This window comes from Leopardus geoffroyi, chromosome A1, assembly GCF_018350155.1.
Source record: "Leopardus geoffroyi isolate Oge1 chromosome A1, O.geoffroyi_Oge1_pat1.0, whole genome shotgun sequence".
Classification (NCBI taxonomy): Eukaryota; Metazoa; Chordata; class Mammalia; order Carnivora; family Felidae; genus Leopardus; species Leopardus geoffroyi.
The window spans coordinates 176,719,785-176,740,436 of NC_059326.1; the positions used below are offsets into that span (position 1 = coordinate 176,719,785).

The 20,652-nt window shown below is 49.4% G+C and overlaps 1 protein-coding gene and 1 pseudogene across 2 annotated transcripts in view; one reads left to right on the forward strand and one right to left on the reverse strand.

Moving 5' to 3' along the window:
- Positions 1 to 556: 556 nt before the first annotated feature.
- Positions 557 to 20,652, reverse strand: part of NEURL1B (neuralized E3 ubiquitin protein ligase 1B) — a 40,309-nt gene continuing 20,213 nt past the window's right edge. For both annotated transcript variants that reach the window (XM_045501331.1, XM_045501340.1), the window contains 3 exons: positions 9,385 to 10,104; positions 7,129 to 7,254; positions 557 to 6,743 (listed from right to left, as the gene is read on the reverse strand). In XM_045501331.1, the coding sequence (XP_045357287.1) occupies positions 6,499 to 6,743; positions 7,129 to 7,254; positions 9,385 to 10,104 (1,091 nt within the window). In that variant the 3' untranslated portion in view covers positions 557 to 6,498. The remainder of the gene's footprint in view (positions 6,744 to 7,128; positions 7,255 to 9,384; positions 10,105 to 20,652) is intronic.
- Positions 14,300 to 15,470, forward strand: LOC123580132 (annotated as a pseudogene).

A 20,652-nucleotide genomic window follows, 5' to 3' on the forward strand; every position in this document is an offset into this window, starting at 1 on the left:
CGGGCCCACCTAGGGTCCAATCCTTCTTTCACCTTGGAGGGACCCTGGTTCCCTCACCAATAAAATGAGAGAAGACCGACATTGTTGTGAAGATTCATTGAGAGAAATACGAACATCCTGGTTTCTTCTGCTTCAGAAATGCAACTTAATTTCTCTTACCCCATTGCTCCCAAAACTCAGTGTCACCAACCCAGGCTGTTTTGGCAAGCCGGGAAAAGCAGGTCTGGGCAGCTCCACCTTCTCCCTCCCCCTCCGCCCCCCCCCCCCCCCCCCCCCCCATGCCCCAATCCTGATATCACTGCAAGGCTCCACCTCCAGAAATCTGGGCCCTGCAGCCCCGCCTGGAGGAAGCCCAACCAAACTGGTCAGCCTGGCCTGGCCTCCACTGGAAGCTTGCAGGCCTTTATCTCCACTGTGACTAAATTTGGATCTCAAACTCCAGACAATCAGCCTGGGAATTCCTGAAGAATTCCAGCAAGGGCTAGCTGTTTTCATCAGTTTTTGCAGAGAAGGGAGATAATTGTTCCGGGTAACAAGTTTAAATGAAAAGTCATAATTCGTCGTTAGAGAAAATTTAGAAAACGCGGTGGGGGAAAGTCAAATAATACCACTATCCAGACACAGCCCCCTGGAGATTTTGCTTCTTTCCTGTTGGTCATTCCAATGCACAGTCAGGTTTGGGGGCTGTTGGTTCTTGTTTTTGATTCCATGAGATCAGAGTGTATGCACAACTTTATATCTTGATTTTCCCACCATATTTTGACATAACACGTTCCCGTGTTATAAACTCCTTGCCGAGTGCCAGATGCTGTGCCTAGCATATCACCAGCGTGATCTCAATAACTCACACCCATCCTCAAATCAGGAGCTCTTCTTATTCTTGCTTTGCAGATAAGGAAACTGAGGCACAGAGACCTTAAGTGTCTTGCCCAATGTCATGGTGAGGACGAGGCTGTCTAGCTTCACATGTATACTAGTAACTGGATCCACATGTATATCATGGTTCATTCAACGTTTCTCAGAGAAAAGCTGGGTTGTTCCTGCCTGCCCCACACTCAGTCCCCACTGTGCAAATTTCCCACGGAGACTGCGATTCCCAATTCAGTTCTAGGGTAGCAGCTAGGGAGTTGAGCGCATGTCCTAGGTGGCCAATCAGACCGCTGTATTTCCCTGGCCTCTGTGATTGGCTCAGGAAGGGACACGTGATCCAGGTGGGCCCACGAAGGGGAGGCTATGGACTGCGTCTGCGCTGTGGCTAGCTGCATCGAGAGCCTGCCTGAGAGTGGCTCTGGAGGGCGGAGCGAGAAGGGGGAGAGACCTGCTCCGGCGTTTTAGATTCTGGATCCAGTTGTACCTGAAGTGGGTTCTTGGGTTCATGATACTGGACTTTTGAGTTAGGTGAGCTTTTTAATCCCTTTAAACCAGTTCGAGTTTGGTTTTTGTCACTTGCAACCAAGAGTTCTGGCGAGTTCACTCTGGCTGTTGGAAGTTAGGGTGGCTTATATAATTTTTTATCATTATAAATACTGCTGCAATGAGTATCTTTACATACAGAGCTTATCCTTGATTAGAATTCTTTCCTTGTGATATTTTCACAAAATTAGGTGGCAAAAGGATCAAACATTTTCAGGACTCTATGGGCGTTGTGCAAGATGTTTCCTCAAGGTTGGCAATGCTTTGCATCCCTCACCTTCACTCCCCAACGGTATGTGCAGTTGTGATTTTTAAAATTGAGTTCTGAAGAAACTTTCTTTTTTAACAAGCCAAAGTTGTATTTGTTTTTTAAACAGAAAAATTATGTTAATATAAAACAGATAAAAATAGACAAAAACCAAAACACACAACAGGCAAAGCACAACACACGGGACCAGTGCAAACCCTTCCCCAACCACACCCCCAAGTTTTAAAACCTTTATTACAGATCCCCAAAGATTAGATTGTATTGGAGAAGTCACAGTATTGAATCAGAAAAATAAGAATAAGAGACATTTTTAAAAAGGTCTGTACACAGGTAGTGGGGGGATGGGATGAGAGACGTACACTTTATCACTCCTACATCAAAAACATAATGCAGAAGGGTTTAAGTGATTAGCACATATTTCTAGAACACTACCATGTATGCTAGTCCCTTGCCCACTTTTTAACGTTGCTTTTAAAAAGGATAAAAAGTGCACAGACACTTTCATAAGGCACAGACAGATTGTTGTACAAGTCATTTCATTAGGGCTTGGAAAAGACACACAGTTAAATACTGAGAAATGCCAGGAGGCCACGTGTTCCTGAGCGGGCGTCCCTCTGCCAAAACTGGGGCAGAGATGGGATCGAGCAGGGGGAGGTTATTGCCTCTCATTCTCCAAGATTTTGTGCAAGCCCATTCTCAACTGGAACTGACGGGGTTGTCTGGGGACTCGGGGATTGATTCCAGCATCCCGTCCCGCCTGAAAGGAGCAGGTAGGCCTCTCCCCACATGTCCCCCTGGCGGGACTTGAAGGTAATCATCAAGCAGTGGAACCTTCGAGGGTTCTGCCCAAGGCCATTTTGGCGGCAGCTCACTGACTGCAAGGTGCCTGGCATTTCTAATGCGGAGGAGGCTTCTGGAAGCATGCAGGAGGTTCTGGGTCAGGAGAGCAGTCGTGGGCACTCACCAGGATAAATCCCCAAAGGCAACAGAATGGCCAAGAAACCCCAAAGGATTCTGTCCCCAGTGTCTTATTATCCTGTTAATGCCTCTCCTTCTGAAGGTAGAGCTAGGGCTATCCTCTCAGCTCTTCATTCCCAGCACCCCACACCTGGTAGGCGCTCAGCAGATGTTTGTTGAATGACTGTGTGTGTGTGTGTGTGTGTGTGTGTGAGTGTGATGTTTTACCAACCCTCTGAGCACTCATAACTTGATTTCTGATTCCTTCAGTAACCTTTAATGAGTACCTACTACGTGCTAGTAGAGGCCCCAACACCAGAGGGATCAAATAAAAGTTTACACATCTATCCATCTCCTGCTCTGGACAATCTGCTTCCTGCAGGCTTTGTCTTTAGTCCCAATTCCCAACACCGTGTCTAGAAGAGGCCATGCTGATGAGTGGGTGTTGAGCAAAGTGTTGCTGCACTCAGGGGAGCAGCTGCCCTGTGAGGCTAAATCCCAGAAGACTCCCAGTTCTGGGAATGGACTAGAAAAAGGAGGTTGTTTTGACTTGGAAATGGCCCAGCTTCTCTGATGGCTCAAAATAGGCACAAGACCACAACAAAGGAGTGTCTTCTGGTCTCCCCCTTCTTACCCCTGGAATCCCTGCTTGAGGGGGTGGTGGTGCTGAGGCCCAGGAAGGTGGCAGAACAAGGCGCTCATTTGCTCCCCCAAGCTGCCTCATGTGTGCGCTCCTGTGTAACAAAAGGAGGCCTTCAGGTTGGACTCGGGACCTCGAGGAGCTCAGCTCTGCCAGGAAAAGGTGGGCAGTGGGAAGATGAGCCTGAAAGGAAGGACACGTGTCCTTCCAGAGTATGGGTGGCAGAGCGACCACAGCCTAGAGCTGGAACTCTCCATACAGGTGCGGGTGCCCGGGTTCTCCCCAGGAACTGCCCAGAGAAGTTTCAAAAAAGAAAACTCAAGGCAGTCTCAAGCTTTCGGGGGCTGGGGCCAGGCAGTGGAGAGTGTGGGAGTCAGCACCAGATACTCCTATGTTTGAGTCCCAGCCCCGCCACCTAGTGAGTTTGATCCTAAGTCACTTCATTCATAGGGCCTTGGCTCCCTTATCCATCAGGTGGGCACAACCCTGCGTTTCATCAGTCCTAAGTTGCACAGTTTTCCCACATTTCAAGTCTCTGATTAGAATGAATTGTATAGCTGTGACATCTTGCAGTTAGAATTGGCAGCCTTTTTTTTCCCCTTACCAGTACATAAAATGGTGTATTTTATAATCAGCGGTGTTTTCGATACGCCTCAATGGGGTAACAAGACCTGCCTCACAGAATTAACGCATGAAGATGCCTCGCTAGCCCAATGCCAAGGCACATAATGATGTGAAAGAAAAAAGTGGGGTTCCCTTTCCTCTTTCTTCTGCCATGTGAGGGCCATGTGAGCAGCTAGTTCCTTTATAGCACTGAATAAAACAGTTTAGAGCATCAGGAAATGTCTGGTTTTTAGAAGATAAACACCCCCTTAATTCCTCTTGGAAACAGGGAGTCTATTTATAGCAGCTGCAGAGCAAGTTAAACAGGCCACTAGCTCTCCTTTTGTTCCAGGTAACAGGTCACCAGGAGCATGGCCTGCTCCACCTCAGGTCCAGGCCCTCGGTCACTGGCTTCCTGATGGTGGCTGTACATGACCCTGGCTGGAACCCAGGGGAGATAGTCAGGAAAGGCAAGTGGCAGGAAAGACAAGCTGCCTCCTGCTAGCTTCTGAGACCACCAGAGCTTGTGAATGGCTCAATCCAGTCAGGGGCATTGCTGCCTGGAGAACCAGTCCCGTAGGGGAGGTCATGAGTCCTCTCCTACATGGCCTGTGCCCACATCACCCATGGGGGAAATGGAAGGCTCCTGCAGGCCAAATTCAGCTGGGCATTGAGTGCTGCCTAGCCTCCCCAGCTCTTATACTGGCAAACTCTGGGGTTCCAGTAGCTCCCCCAAAATTTTCATCACAAAAGTAAAATGTGGGCATGTTTCCCAGACTCACTAGGGGGAAAATAACCAATTAGGGGTTCTTGCAGGAGCAAGAGTGGGCGTTCTGAAGTTGAGATCAGGTCAGAACACTATGACCACTTCCGGGCAGAGAAGCAGGGGGCCCAAGACCTAGAGCATCACGAAGACCACCTGGGCTTATAGGATTTGATTTGACAAGGGCCCAACTGGGGTGGGCTCTGGGTCCCCAGAGCCCCAGCAAACATGTGTCATATGAATGCAAAAACTCTCTGGATGTTCTTTCCCAGCCATCATCTGTTCAGCAGATGAACAGATTAGGAATTGTGATAAAAATGATACCCATTCTTTGCAGGGTGTCTTGGGACTTTTTACATGTTATACTGGGCCTCCCAGAGGTTCTGCAGTGGGCAGGTACTGGGCTTCATCTTGGACGGATTGGTAACTGAGAATCAGAGACGCCCAGGGGCTTCCTGAAAGATACAGCACAAGACCGGGCAGAGGTCGGGCCCAGAACTGGGGACAAAAAGGGAAGAGAGGCCCCGGGCCGGCCCATCAGCCCAGAGATGGTCTGGGAGTCTGCAGAGATGGGCCTAGGCAGGGTGAGGAGGGTGGGGGACAGGGGAAATGCCTCCAAAGAGTCCTGGGAAGGGGGAAGAGTCTCGATGTCAGCATTTCAATATCTAAGCTATTAGTTAACATCTTAATGGTCAATTAACATCTTAGTAATCAGCAGCAAAAGAGAAGCTGAGAGTCAGAACTGGTTGCAAGTCTTTTCCTCCTCCCACTTCACCAGCAGGTTGCCCTGGTGATGCCAACAGCTGCTGGTGAATGCCAGGCCCGGGGAGTCACAGCAGGAAATGTGGAGAGCTGTCTGGGAGATGGAGTGGACTTTCCAATTCCAGGTGAGTCCTCTGCCTCCAGGATTCTTTCCCTCCCCCAGGCAAAGAGAACCTGCTGCTTGTCTTCTCCTTGGTGACAGCAAGGGGTGGACCAGGTGAAAAGCATCTAGGGACCAAGTCAAGGTGCACTGTGCTTATTATTAGGCTGTCCGGGGTGAAGGGGGTGAAGAGGGTGAAAAGGCTTCTGGGGATGACACCACCCAGAGCTCTCAGTGGGCCATAGCACCCATCAAAACTCCCCTCCAGGACTGAGGAAGAAACTAAAAAAGCAAATTGTTCTTTTACGTTCTCCACCCACCTTCCCCCCCAAGGCGTTGCTGCTTTGGAGCTGTAAACAATGAGCTATTTTTGCCTTCCTTTAGAAAATCTGAGTGTCCCTTTTCTATACCATCCAAGGGAGTTCTGTTTAGGTGCAGGCTTCATACATTCAAAACCAGCTGACGTGACAGCCCCAGAAAGTGAACAATTTCTAGTCACGCTACCGTCTGGGCTCTGGATTGCACATTCCTTAGTGTTAAATAACCTCCTAGAGCCAGGATCCCTGGATAAATACCTACGCCTTCTCTCTCACTCATTCTCTCACACATTCCCTCTCTTCTCTCTGTCCACTCCCTCCCCTCAGCCTCTCTCACACACACTCAGCCCAACCCCAGCAAAAAGCATTGCACAGAGAATGCTGCTTCCCAGCTGAGAGGTCACCGAGGGACAGGGTGGTCTGCTAGGCAGTTCCTGAGCTTGCTCTTGGGACGGCCTTTTTGGGGGCAAAGCACTTTTGAGCCAGAAGCAGCCCTTGCCTGGGCTCAGACCCCCAGGGCCTCATCTCCATGACTGTCACGCCTTGCCCACTATTGGAGAGTGGCAGACGGGATGGCCACTGCCCTTGGATTCCTTGGCGGCCATGGTGGTTGCCTGGCCCAGGGGCCTTCAGAAAGGTGACCTTGCTCTGGCCAAGGCCCACTGGCAGGCCAGGCTACGGCCTGTAGATCTTAATGACATCCTTGATGGGCCTCCGGCAGATGGGACAGCAGGCCCGGGCCTGCCTCTTGAGCCGCAGGCCGCAGCTGTGGCATAGGCACATATGTCCACACGTGTAGATGACTGTGTCCACTTCACCGTCAAAGCACACTGTGCATTCGCCATTCTTGCTGCCTGCCGGCTCTGGTGGGGAGAACACGGGAGACACTGGGGGGCTCAGCGGGGAGCTGGGTGCCGTCACTGTAGAAAGGGAGAACAAGACAGACCTCAATAATGTGGTTTTCAGGTGGGATCTGCTGGGGTAACCCCAGGAAGGCAGCGCTTTTATGGCCGAACTTGTGGGGAAACAATTTTGTGAGACACCAATTTGGGGTTTTTCTTCTGGGCTTTGTTCCCATTCCTTCCTTCCTTCCCCCAGGAAGCAAGCCCCATTATTAGCCTTTGGGATACCAGAGCTCAATTTCTCCTCCCTCCAGGTGAATGTACAGCTGAGACAGGAGAGGATGCAGGGAAGAGGAGGGGGAAAGGTGGCCATCCTTGCTTAGCCTCAAGAAGGCTCTGGCCCAGCTGAAGGAGCCGGGCCGGCTGCCAGCCCCTACCCCCTCTAGGGCTTATACCTCCTTACCCAGGGATGACTCAGATGCTGAGGAGGACTGGTTGACACTGAAGGCCATATCAGAATCACTATCATCCTGGGAGCCGCTGAGGGACCCTGATGGAGACGTGGTCGCAGGGCTGGACTGCAGGGTGCCTGAGACCAAAGAGACTCCATCAGGGCCAGTGTGTGTGTCGGGGGGTGAGCCCTCTTCTGCTAGTCCCTGGCTCCTCACTCTTGCACCTTACCTTCCCCATCTGTCTAATGGGGGGATAAGAGTTACCTCCCAGGGTTCTGCTAAGGACTAATGGAATCCTGCATCTGTTCTTTGCCTGCCCAGCCTCCATTCCTGTCTATTTCAGAAACAGTACCAGGATTTTGTTTTGAAGCACTTACTTCACCCTCACTCACATGATTCAGGCCAGGCCAATAAGATCTTCCACCCCTGCGTCTCAATGATGGTTCAGTTAAGGCTACCTAACCCAACTAAGGTCAAAGAGGCCTTCACTAAAACACTACAGGTGTTGGGAAGGAAGGCGCCCAACCATTGGGAGGTAAGCCTGGCACTGTAGAGCCTGCCTGAGAGTGAAGCCAAGAGAGGAAAGTGAGCTTTGGGATGGGATCCCGATTACATGCTTTCAACACCTACATCCGGCTGTTCCTGAATCCATCCAATACATTCCCACACTTTTGAGGTATGTGTAACCATACATTTCCCTTCTGGTACAGGGCACATTGAGTGGGGTTTTGTCACTTGCAACTACAAGATTTCTGCCTAGTAGTGTTCGACACAAATGAGTTTTCTTCCTTGCATTCACAGCTATTGAATGCAATAGCTATTCTTCAGATAATAATGGGTCATTTTTTAGGTGAGACAGATGTTCCTTCCCTTACCCTAACTGAGGATGAATGGACAGATAATGCAGTGCTGGGGCCGCTGTCAGGTAGAAATCAGGAGGGCAAATCCCTGGCCTCCAAAAGCAGTTGCCTCCATTCTACCTTCTCTTCCTGACCACTCAGGGGCTCATCCTGGTTCCTCTAGAGGTGCTGGGGAGGAGGGCAAGAAAGACTGACTCTAGGCTTAGTTCTTGCCAAAGCCCCAGTGGGAACTTAGGGAAACTCATCTCAGGGTAAATGATGACTATGGTCATCCCTTAAAGCATCAAATGATGACCACTGTTTCCTCGTTCTTCCTCTTCCTGCAAACAGCAGTCATTGTTAATACAACTTATTAAACATGCTGTAGGTGGCAGGCACCTGCTGAAAGCATTAGATGCACCTCATCATTTCATCCTCATGACAATGCCAGGATGCAGGTAACTACTCCCTCCCTACACAGAAGGAAATCGAGGCTCAGGGAGGGTCTGTGATTTGCCCAACATCTTCATGGCTGACCAACTAACTATGTGCCTGGGAGAGTCAGTTAATCTCTTTGTGCTTCAATTTTCTTATCTGGAGATGGGATAATGATATTGGTTTCATAGAAGCATCAGGAGTATAAAACTGAACGAGGTAACATGAAATGTTCACCGTTTCTGTTACCCTTTGGACCTACTTCTTGAATCATGAAAACGGAGCTGTGCTCTCTGGGAACCTTCCCTGGCCACCACCCCTGTTTCACCAAGTGGGAGAAAAGCCCCTCAGTGGTGGCACACATCACACGGTGCAGCTCTCCATTCAGCTGTGTCTCTAAGCTCCTCCTATGCATGGCCTGCGTCCTGTCCTCTGCCATGCCCCATCCTGGAGCCCAGGGCCTGGCCCACAGCTGGTGGGTGCTCGGTGTCCATTTGTGGCATGAATGAAGGCAAGAATCATTTTAAAATAAGATGGCTCAAGCCTCCGTTCCATTTTCTGTGGGCAGTGTTATTCTTATATCCCCTTTTAAGTATAGTTGTATTCACTTTTTCTCCTACACTTAATATGCATTACGTAGGTAAAAGAAAAGTAAGTGATATAATAGAACAACAGAAAGAAAAATTGTACCGGTCATTTACCCACTGCATAAAGCCTTCCAGGCCCTGACCCCAGCGGGAACTTAGGTCGGTGGGGGCAGAGTGGGGACTGGGGCGCGGGGGGGTGGGGAGGGGAGGGCAGCCACATGGACATCCCTGGCGCACTGTCAGAACCGCATTTCGGGGCCGCCCTACTGAATCAAGAAACCAGGTGGAGGCAGGAGGGCGCTAATGCACGCTCCAGTCTGGGCTCCTGCGGTGGCTAGAGCTGCCCAGCGGTACCCTCGGGCTCCCGGGGAAACCCCGCGCACGCGCGGTCGGTCGGGAAACTCACCGAGGAGGCGCAGCTGGCCCGCGGCGCCGCCGCGCACGGCGAAGAAGGCCCAGAGCGCCTGCGTGGTGTCGACGCACAGCAGGCGGCCGCGCGGGCGCCCGTTGACGCCCAGGAGCACGTCGCCGCCGGGCCGCAGCGTGAAGCTGAGCGCGTCGCCGCCGTTCGGTACGGGCCCGGCGCGCGCCACGACCCAGTACTCCTTTCGGTCGAGCAGCGCGTCGGGGTCGGCCGGCAGCTCGGCGGGCCGGAGCCCGCCCGGGTCGCACGACGTGATGCCGAAGGCTACCGCGCCGGGCGCCGCCAGCCCCGGGCGGCCCACCTCCACGAAGAGGCTCTCGCCGGGTCGCAGCGGGCGCTCGGAGAAGACGAGCGTGCGGCCGCCGTCGGGCCGCGGGGCGCAGGCCACTTTGCGGTCGGCGGACAGGCTCACGTCGGGTCCGCGCGTCGCGTGGAAGCGCAGGTCAGCCTCGAGCAGCGCCGGCGACGACGCGGGCCGCGGGCGCTCGCGGGGCCCGCACGGGATGGCGGCGGCCGAGGCGTCGGCGGGCGGCGGGCCCGGGGCGCGGCCCAGCGCCAGGTGGCCCAGCTTGGCCACCACTTGGTTGTTCTCGAGCTCGTTGTTGTCGAAGTTGGCGGCGTCGTGGCTGCTGGGCGGCAGGCAGGCGCTGAAGCGGGCCTGGCTGAGGCGCGCGGGCGTCAGCGTGTCGGCGAACGCGCTCTCTGCGCCGGGGGCGGAAGGGGGGCGGTGAGGGTGCGGGCCGTCAGCGGGGAGTCCCCCCCCCCCCCCGGCCGCCCACAGGCCTCGGTCCCCTCCCCCCCGCACAGCCCCTCACTTTTCTAGTTCACGTGTGTACTGACTTAAGAACCACAGGTGCACGGAATCTGATTAAGCATAACCCTTTTGACTTTGGGATGGGCAGATACAGCCCTTCCTCCGTTTTCCCCTTCTTTCCTCCTCCCTTTTTTCTCCTTCCCTTCTTCGCTCTTTTTTATTCCTCCCTCCTTCTTTGCCGCATTCCAGAGGTTTTCACGTTTTGGAAAATCTGAAAACCCTGTATTGTCGGCCTCCCCAACTAGAACATAAGCTCCAAGAAAAAGTGAATGCTTTTGCTCTTTATTTGTGGCCTTTTGTGACAGGTGCTACTTTAAGCTCCTTTCACGTGTTATCTCAGTCCTCATACAGCCTGCGAGGTATGTTCTGTTATTACCAGCCATCTAGCAAAGAAGGGAGGTGAGGCACAGAGGGGTTAAGGAATGTGACCAAGGGTCACACAGCAACTGTGGCAAAGCCACAACCAGAACCCTGGCTTTTCAGCACATGCTGACTCTGAAAGAAGGCAGCACGGAGCCCAATGCCTAGGTGGTGCACAAACATGGAATGTGTAAGAGATGGCCTCATTTTATAGGACAGAAAACTTAAGAGTTTTAAGTCAAAGTCCTGAAAATATTTTTGAATAATTTTTAGTGATAGGGAAAAATGTTCACGATACTACATATTATATAGTTAAGTAAAAGGAACAAAAGTAGTGTTTCATTTAGGTAATACAGGTCTTTATACTTTGGTAAATTACTTGTTGATTGTCTCCCCAACTAGAATGGGAGCCCTTGCCTGTCTGTTCACCAACATGTTGTCAGGGCTTAGCAGATTGCTGGGCAAAGAACCTTCACTGTTTATTGGATGAATAAATGAATGAATGAGGTCTCTGAAAGACACTGATGACCACTCTGAATAACAAATCAGGAGAAGAAAGAAACAGTCATTAAAGTATTGTGAAGTTCTTGTTTTAGTGATAAAAATATTCTCATTAACCATAATAGGTAAAGCAAGAAAAAGTGTTTTTCAAACTTCTCTAACCACCCCCTCTGGCTAAGATTCGTTAAATGTTACCATTCTGTAGTTTATATCATGGAAAAAAGGATTTCTTTCTCTTTAGTTTTCCAAATATAAAATTAAGTCATAATAATGAAGATGATTTTTCAAAAAGCATGCCATAGCCCCTAGTGAGAATCTGTTATGTTACTCCCTACCCCACCTGTGAAAATCTACAGGTTTTATAAACTAGCCATCCAAGTTCAGACCATGGTTCATAGGCCTGTTTGTGTTAGCCTACTGGTGTGTTAACTAATACTTCTATGATAAATAGGTATACCACAACGTTTTATCACCAGAAAACCTATATTTTAAAAAATGGTTTTCAATTATTAATGTGGCACAACACCCATTATATAACATTAAATGAACAAAAGAAGATCTAAAAGTGAATATATTATTTGATTCTGTGTGGGAAATGTATGTATAGGGTGCATAAAAAAAGTACAGAAAGGATATACATACAATCTGATGCTGGTTATCTCTGGATGGAAATTTGCTTTTTATAAAGTTTGTAGATTTTTCATTTTTCTCTAATGAACATGTATTGGTTTTGTAATCAGTAAAACAAAGGCATATGTGAAAATCTAAAGTATTTTTTTGAAAAGGTATTTTAGACAGTGGATGTTTCTGGTGTAGACGTCAACTTCTGGCAGAGGCTCTGGGTGTGGGATGTGATACGCTTTCCCAGGACTCTGCCCCACCCATCCTGCTAGGCTAAGCCTAAAGGCATTGGCTGTGGCAGGCCCTGGGCCTGTGTCCTTGCCAATGTTTGCTTCGTCCTCCACTCCAGTGCTCCTCCTCCTTGCCCCTGACAGCTCCACATAGGAGCCCATCCTTCAGTGCAGTAGTCTGATTAAGAGCATGGCCTGTGGAGATGGTTCAAGTCCTGGCTTCAGCCTTTCCTGGCTCTGTGACTTGAGGTAAGTCACTTAACCTCTCAGAGCCTCAGCTTCTTCAGCTTAAAATGGATTAATCCTGGTCTCTGTTGTTACAGAGATTAAAGCAGATGCTTTTATAAGTGTAGCACAGGGGCGCCTGGGTGGCTCAGTCGGTTAAGCAGCCGACTTCGGCTCAGGTCATGATCTCACAGTTTGTGGGTTCGAGCCCTGGGTTGGGTCTGTGCTGCCAGCTCAGAGCCTGGAGCCTGCTTTGGACTCTGTGTTTCATTCTCTCTCTGCCTCTCTCCTGCCTGTACCCTCAGTCTGTGTCTCAAAAAAATGAATAAACATTAAAAAAAATTTTTTTTAAATAAAGGGTGTAGCACAGAACATGGCACAAAGTAAGTGCTCAAAACATGTTAATTATTATCATTATTTCTTCAACATTTTTTGATCAAAATGTATAGAGTACTTGCCATGTGCCAGATGCTGTGCTGGGCACTGAGTGAAGAGCAGTGAAGAAGCAGGCATGGCTCCTGTGCCGGTGGAGCTGCTAGTCCAGTGGGAGAGACAGACTTTAGGCACAAAACTGTGTTAAGTACAAACTGTGATGAATGCTACTAAGAGCCACTGTCCTCCATGGCTCTGTAAAATGGGCATGTTTCAGTGGGGGAAACGCAGACTCTGAGATGCAGAGTGAGCTACCCCACGTCATGCAACCAGGGAGTGACAGAACTGGGGTTCTTTGAGACTGTGTACAAGGGAGACTTGATCAGAAGTGAGGCCTGAGAAAGGGTCAGAACAGGCCTCCCTGATGGTGATGATGGAGTGAAGGCCTGAAGGCCAAGGAAGTGGGGCCTAGGAAGTGGGGTGTAGCCATTGCAGACAGAAGGAGTAGATTGTGTGAAGGAACAGCGTCTCTGAGGTGAAAGCTTAGTCTCCGAGGCTGGGGTGACAACGTATGTGACAGCATTCAGCCTGGTACCTGGCACACAGCAGCCCTTCAGAGAAGGTTGGGTCTCCTCACTGTATGCAAGGAGCTTTGTCCCCACCAGGCGTCTCTGAGTGAGACAGTCCCAAGATAGCACAGTGCTGGCCTAGGCCTGACACTTGACAATCCATCTCTCAAGAGATTCTCTGTGGAGAACCATCTGGTGACAGGCAGAAATGCCACAGTATCTAAAGGCCACCAAGGGAGCTTATCAAGATCTCTAACCTGTGACCCGCTCTCTGGGCCTGATGAAAATATACACAGCCATTTTTTTGAGACACAATCTACCAGATGCAACTCCATGCATTATCCTCATCAATCCTCCCCATTATCCCACACAGCTCTGTAAGATGGGCACTTTTCACAGTGGGAGGCTCTGAGAGGTGGAGTGAATTAGTCAAGGTCACACAGCCAGGGGTGATCCCAATAATGAGATTCCATCTCAGGCTACGTGACTCCAAAACCAGACCCCATGACCACTAGCAGTACTGCTTCCAAAGTTCAGCTGTCCTTGTTTAGCTCTTTGAGCTGCCAGCATGTGGACTCAGCCTCAGGACAAGTGGCTCTTGGAGTTGCAGTCCCCAGGGGGCCTAATGTGACCCCCGAGGGGAAGAGTCCAACCGTTCTGCCCCTTCCCCAAACATCTACGGAGCAGCAGTCCCAGGCCAGGCACAGGGAGACTGGGGTGACTCGGGTTGGCTCCCCAACCTCCCACTCTCCCTGGACCTGGGAGAAAGCTGGGTTCTTGCCTTTCTTTTCTTTCCCTAGCTCTCTCAGCTCAAATATGTCTGGGGCTGGACGTAAAGCAGAATTTATGTCCCAAGAGAAACCCCATCTTTGTGTGAAGACGAAAATGAAGGAAGGCTAGAAGAGTTAGAGACAGAAGGAACCATCCGTCAGTCACTTCATTGTCTCCAAAGGACTGATTCAGGACATGCACTAGAGGCAGAAGAGCCAGGACATGCTGACAGAATGGATGCAGGGCAAGGAAAAGAGGAATCAAGGATGACTCATGAGGTTTTGGACCAATCAACCGAGTGGGTGGTGCCCTTCACTGACAGTGGGGATGGCTGCCTGAATGTGTTCAGTGTGGGATGCCTTTTGGATGCCAGGAGGAGATGTGAGTAGGTAGAAGGAAGTCCGGACTTCAGGGGAGGCGTCAGGGCTGGGAATATGGACCTGGGCACCAGCAGCCTAAAGACGGGATTCAAGGCCCCAGTGATGGGCTCGGATCATTGGAGAAAGAGGGTAGGTGGAGAAATGGTCTTGCTTTAGGATGGTTTGTTAAACTCCACAGACGTTTTGTACACTTTTCTACATGCATGTTGTATTACATGATGGAGAAGAAAGCTGATGATAGAACCCTGGGGCTCTCAGCATATGGAGACAAGCAAGGAAGGAGCCAGAAAGGAAGCCAAGGAGGAGCAGCCAGGGAGGCAGGAGTAAAAGTGGGGGCTTGTGAAGCCAGGAGGCACAAGCAGGTGAGAGAGGCTGGGAGAGATCACCTGTGCTGAAAGTGAAAGGCCGGGAAAGAGGATGGGGCTGAGCTGTGGATCTGGCAGCGTGGAGCCGTCAGAGAGCTTGCAGGCTCAAGTGTGGTGAAATGGTGAGGACAGCTTGGCAGCAGCCAGATTTCAGTGCATGAGAGAGGAATTGGATAAAATCATTGTGAGGTGGTACCTGAGCACCAGCCACCCCACTTGCCACTGTTACAGTTGGGAGCAACCTTCTTCAAAGTGTCTGGTGGTGAACTTAACCCAGAAGATGACATTGAAGGACTAAAATGCTGACAGAGATACTGGTCATCAAGATGGAGTCCTGCCAGATTGGGTGATTGCTGACTGCATTGGTAACTGGTAGAGACCAAATTTTGAACCTCCTTAGCATCGATTTTTTTCCTGTACATATTAGAGCCTGCAGAACCTAAGTTGGTTTTGGTTCAACTTCAAGAGAAAGCCTAGTTTGCAGTGCCTAAAAATTACAAGCTGGTAGCTGTACCATCGTCTGAATCGTATGACAGTGCATCAGGCTATCGACCCATCATTTCTTGTCTCCTTCAGCTTCTGATTGGGTTCAGTTTTATACACAACTGAATTCTGTGCAGTGGAGAAGTGAGCACACAGCCATACACAGCGTAGAATAAACATGGTAGAAAAGTCTTTCTGAGGTTTATCCCTTTCATACTTCCTAAATTGCTACCCACTTTCTATTGTTTGAATAGTAAAGTTAATGTGGAAAACTATATTATATCTGACCATATATATATATGTAAATGGTGTAAACAAATGTATACTTTACTACTGGTTCTACTCCTACTTTGTACATTAAAGAAAGTGGACCTCTATTTGCATTTTAAATTTCACACTAAACTTTTAAAATTAAATACAGATCACTGGGATGAGCTGAAGAGGGAAGTAGAGAGGGTGGCATATAGATATTTTTAAGAAAATTTTGCTCTGAAGAGCAGAGAAATGAGAAAGTAGCTGGTGGAAGAGAGTGTCAAGGGCGTTTGTTTTGTTTTGTTTTTAATGGAAACTACTGGACCTCTTTTGTGTGCTCATGGGAATAATCCTGTGGCGAGAGAGAAAGTGAGGCTGGAGAAAGGGACAAATGATAGGAGCAATGTCCCCAAACAGGCAGGAGGATACAGGAGCAGAGCTCTTTGAGTCTTGGCCACAGGAGGGCAGGCAGCAAGGCAGGGGTGTTGGGGGTTAACAAAAAAGGGTGTGAATGCCAGGTGTGTGGGCCACTGAACTCATGCTTTTCCAAGCAAAGAAGACTGAACCAGAGAGACAGACCTGTTGGACCCTGGCCAGTCCTGGATGCGACCTCAGTTTCCATCTGCAATGTAAGGACCCTCACCCCTGTCTCATAGGCCTGTGGGGAAAGTTAATGGTAGATCTGTGGTATAACAGTGTGCTAGGCACTGTGCCTGGCACAGAGTAGACTTTCAGGAGTCCCTAATAGGTTATGCCAGTGGCCACAGACTGAAGATCTCACCCCAGACTCGGAAAGGACAATCCTTCAGGCCACCTTGCCAGGCAAATGCCTTACTATTGGGGCAGGGAGGTGGGTGCTGGCCTGGACTGTTTGGAAAGAAAATATTAACTGTAAAAGCCAATTACTTCGTGCTGTTCCCCAGTGAGGCTCTGGATGCAGCCACCTGCAGCCAGTCCCCACTGCATGATGTGGGGTGCTCACAGGTCCCGTGCTGAGGCAACTCCCAGGGTCTTGAACCCAACCCCCTTCCCTATCATGACCACTTATCAGCTGGGTGACCTTAGGCAAGTCCCTGCCTCTCTCTAGGCCTCAGTTTCCTCACTTGAAGCATGGGGTGGTACAGTTGATCTCTAGGCCCTGCATCTGGATCCATAAATGCAAGTCCTTGTCAAACACTTTGTTCATAACACTAATAAACAATAAATACCAACTCTAGTACCACCAACTGTTAGGTGGCATTGGCCAAATTATCCATCCATGCTGATCTGCAAATGGGGGGTGATGCTACTTCCTGCCTCATAGTGTTCTTATGAGGACTGGAAGATAACACCCAGGTAAAGCTGGGAGACGGGGCTCAAGGCTTTCAAGGGTAAATTACTCCCCTACAAGGCCTATACAGAGCTGTTGTTTCTGGTTCCAGCACCCAGCTTTTCTTCTGAGGGAACTGCCTCACACCCACCTCCCACTTCCACAGATTACCTTGAGAAGGAGGCCTTAATTTGGCCACTCTATCCCATCCTTCTGGCCATGGAGAGCAAGGAGTCTAAACCTTGAACTTTAGCTAGACCTTGTGGGAGAGCAGCTCTCCTGCTGGATTTATTAATATGATGGGACATGGTACTGAAGCTGCTGGTGTCCGACCCACCCCCACCCCCCGTCCGGTCCCCAAAGGAGAGCTCAGCTGAGAATGATGCTAACAAAGATGATAGGAGGGTAAGAAATAAAGGCAGGTCAGTATTTCAGGTGCTGTTCATTGGGTTCCTGCATCAAGCCAGGCTTACAGGCAGGTGTTCCCCTGCATTTTCAGTCATGAGACATCTTGTTTTCCTTAAGCAAGATTGAACTGGTTTTTGCCACTTACAACTAAGATTTCTGACAACACAGCCTTCAATGCCATGGCTTTAGACTGATGTTGCTTATTTGGTCTGCCACAGCCTTCCACCACTGGGCAGAGGAAGGACAAAGGGGCTGTGACAGTGACCACTACTGAGGTGTCTAAAAGAGGGACAGAGCTGCCTCAGGACAGCATGGGGCCTAATTCCAGAGCTCCAGGAAAGAGCTTCTCAGAGGAGCCAGGGGAGGGAGGAGGAAACCTGGCCAAACCTTCCTCTCATGGGTCTAAGAACTACTAAATTCAACAGAAAGTCACTTGCCTGGACTCAGCCCCTTCTCTTTGGCTTGGAGGAGTAGAGAAATCACAGGTTCTCAGGATGGGACTGCTCCAGATCTAGCAAGGCCAACCTGGTCTGTCCCCCAGGGAATTTTGGTAAACCCTAGGGCCACAATGCAGCCCTGTGGGAGAAGGCACTGCAGTGTAGTTTGCTTGGGGGTGGGGAGGGATGGGGTAACTGGTGGCACCTAGTCCATCAGCGTGGAAGCTGCTAGGGAACAAGGGACCAGAAAGATACACAGCAGCACAGATAAATCTGAAAATGGGGCAAGTGGAAAAAAAAAAAGAGTAAGATTCTTAGTACAGTCCTATCCATATATACATATGAAACTATGCGTGTTTTTTAAAGATACATCCAAGGGCTTATACTGAACACCAGAGTGGTGCCTATCTGGGCAGGGGATGGGGTGAACGGGAGTATAGAATGGCAGCTGGGCATGAAGCAGAAAAGAAACAAGAGAAGGGGCTTTCGTGGTCCAGTGATGACACCATGCCTTGAACTGGCACATCTGAAGAACTCAGCTTGGCACCCAGCCGGGAAGAGGGATAGGCACCAGTGCAAAGGGGACTCTTGTGATCACAACCAGAGCCTTAAGAAATCTAGATGCCTGGGGGCCACTCCCACAGGTTCTGATTGAATTCGTCTGGTGCACGCTGATAGGTGGGGTTTTCAGAGTGCCCCTGGTGATCACCATGTGCAGCCACAGCTGAGAACCCCTGAACCAAAGAGATGGATGCACCTGGGTTCTAATCCTGGCTCTGCCACTCACAAGCTTGGTTGTTTTAGGCAAGTCACTTCCCTTCTCTGAGTCCTGAATTCTTTATCTAAAAGGACTAAATCACCCTGTCTTGAGGAAAGAGAATGTCAAGAGAGTAGGCACACCAGGGTCTGGTCACATAGATGTAGCTTTCTCTGCTGCAGTTGGACCCTCCCCGCCCCCCCCCCCCCCCCCCATCCTTGCAGGAAGAAGCTGGGCTAGGAACATAATTCCATCAAGTAAGAGAACTATGTGAAGCCTATGAAGGTTTTTATTTCTCAGACTTCACTTTAGGTCAAGTTCCAGGGCAAATAAAGGGTCCCCCTACCTCACAAGACCGGGAGGATGCTTCTCAGATGAGGGCTGCCAGATAAAATACAGGATTCCCAGGGACATTCACATTTCAGAAAAACATTCTTTTTTAAGTATGTCCCAAATATTGCACAGGACATACTTGCACTAAAAAATTATTGTTCTGAAATTCAAATGTAATGAGGTGTCCTGTATTTTTATTTGCTCAATTTGACAACCTTACTCAATGACACTTTCATTTGTTGGTTTTCAATCTTGTGAGGGAGGGGGGAGGGGATCTCTATTCTGGAGTTTTACAGCTGACAGTCTCTAAAGGAACTATGTCACCTCCTTATTCCTTGTGAGGAAAAGGAAATCAGAGAGTTCTGGATTACACAAACACTGGCTCCCTTGTGTTTATCTACTTGTTACCTTAGACACCACCATTAGAAAGCCCAGTTCGCCCAAGAATTGGGAGAGGGAGATCCCATTTATGGTGGAATTTCTGTGGTTCTCATGTTGCCTTTCCTCATGCTGGCAACAGTAGGGTACCTGTTGCCTGAGCTCAAGCCATAAAAAATCATGAAAGCTTAGCTTATTTTCATTATAACTTTTTTTTCTGATCATGAGTCATTGGTAACTTTGGTCGTGGTGGGGGGAATCACCCATAATCCCTTTACCCAGATGTACCCAATGTCAATTTGCTCTTCCCCTGGGAAGGAAACATTCAGCCTTGATCACATGCCAGAAACTTCCCCATTATCTCCTATAACCTTCCGAAAGAAAAAGAACTTTATTTCCCTTTCTGATTGTAAAAGCACCATAAGCTCTTCACACACGTATATATATATATATTTTTAAAGGTAACTCATAGAGGTATAAAGACATGAAACCCACCTGGACTCCTATCACTCAGAGATGGAATTCCTTTGAATCTCACTTGTGAACCTGGTCCTGGGGCACGTGTACTACAGGTGCTTCCTATCAACCAGCACATCTCAGGCCCTACCTGAAGATAAGGAAACTGACTCACATCTGCCACGTTATACCAGTGTTCCAGGGGGGCTCTCTCCTTTTCCTCCATGGGGCTTGAGGCATTGGAGGGGCTCAATAAAAGTTTGCTAGGCGAATGGGGGAAGAGTCCATGACTCCTCACAGGTTTATTCAGATTCACTAAGTCACCAAAGGCTGCTTCCAGTTTGTATTTTCAAAAAACCCCAAGCCATTTGCATTGGTCATGGGGTGGCTGCGATTTCTTGGCTGTTACCTCAACACATGGGCTATGTGAGGGAGCAGGTGAATGAGGAGTGATTGTTTCTCTGCTCTGTAGGAATAAAAAACTCCAAAAAAGAGTGACTGGAGATCTAGGAGGCTTTAGAAATCTACGTCTCCTGGAGGTGAAATGCAGAACCTTCCATGGAAAAGAGTGTGGGGGAATATGGTTAAAATGCCCAAGTAAGGTCCCAGCTTACAGGGTGGTTAGCTATTCATAGTCTGGTCTGCCTAAGCATGGAATTCAGACATGTGCTTCCTCCTACATGCAAATGGGCAGAGGTTCTGATTTCTTAGATGTTACTTCTTAAGTATCTTCTATGTGCCAGGCACTGTGCTGTATCCCTTTCATATATCGTGTCACCCTGCCAACAATGCCATGAGGTGGTGCTACCATGAACCCATTTTATGGATGAAACTGAGGTACATAGAGGTTCAGTCACTTGGCCAAGCCCACACAGCTGGCAAGTTGAGAGCCAGGTATAAAACAGAGGTCTGTGTGACTCCCAACCCTCTCCTCTTTTTTTTTTTTTTTCCTTTAAGGTTATTTATTTATTTTGAGAGAGAGAAAGAGCGCTCATGCACACACAAGCAGGTGAAGAGCAGAGAGAGAGAGAATCCCAAGCAGACTCCTCGCTATCAGCAGAGCCCGATGTGGGGCTTCATCTCACGAACCATGAGATCATGACCTGAGCTGAAATCAATGGTCGGACACAACCAACTGAGCCACCCAGGCACCCCTCAACCCTATCCTCAGAAGTTCTGCTGCCTTCCTTCTTCTTTGGAAGGAGGGCACAGCCGGGATGCATGCATTT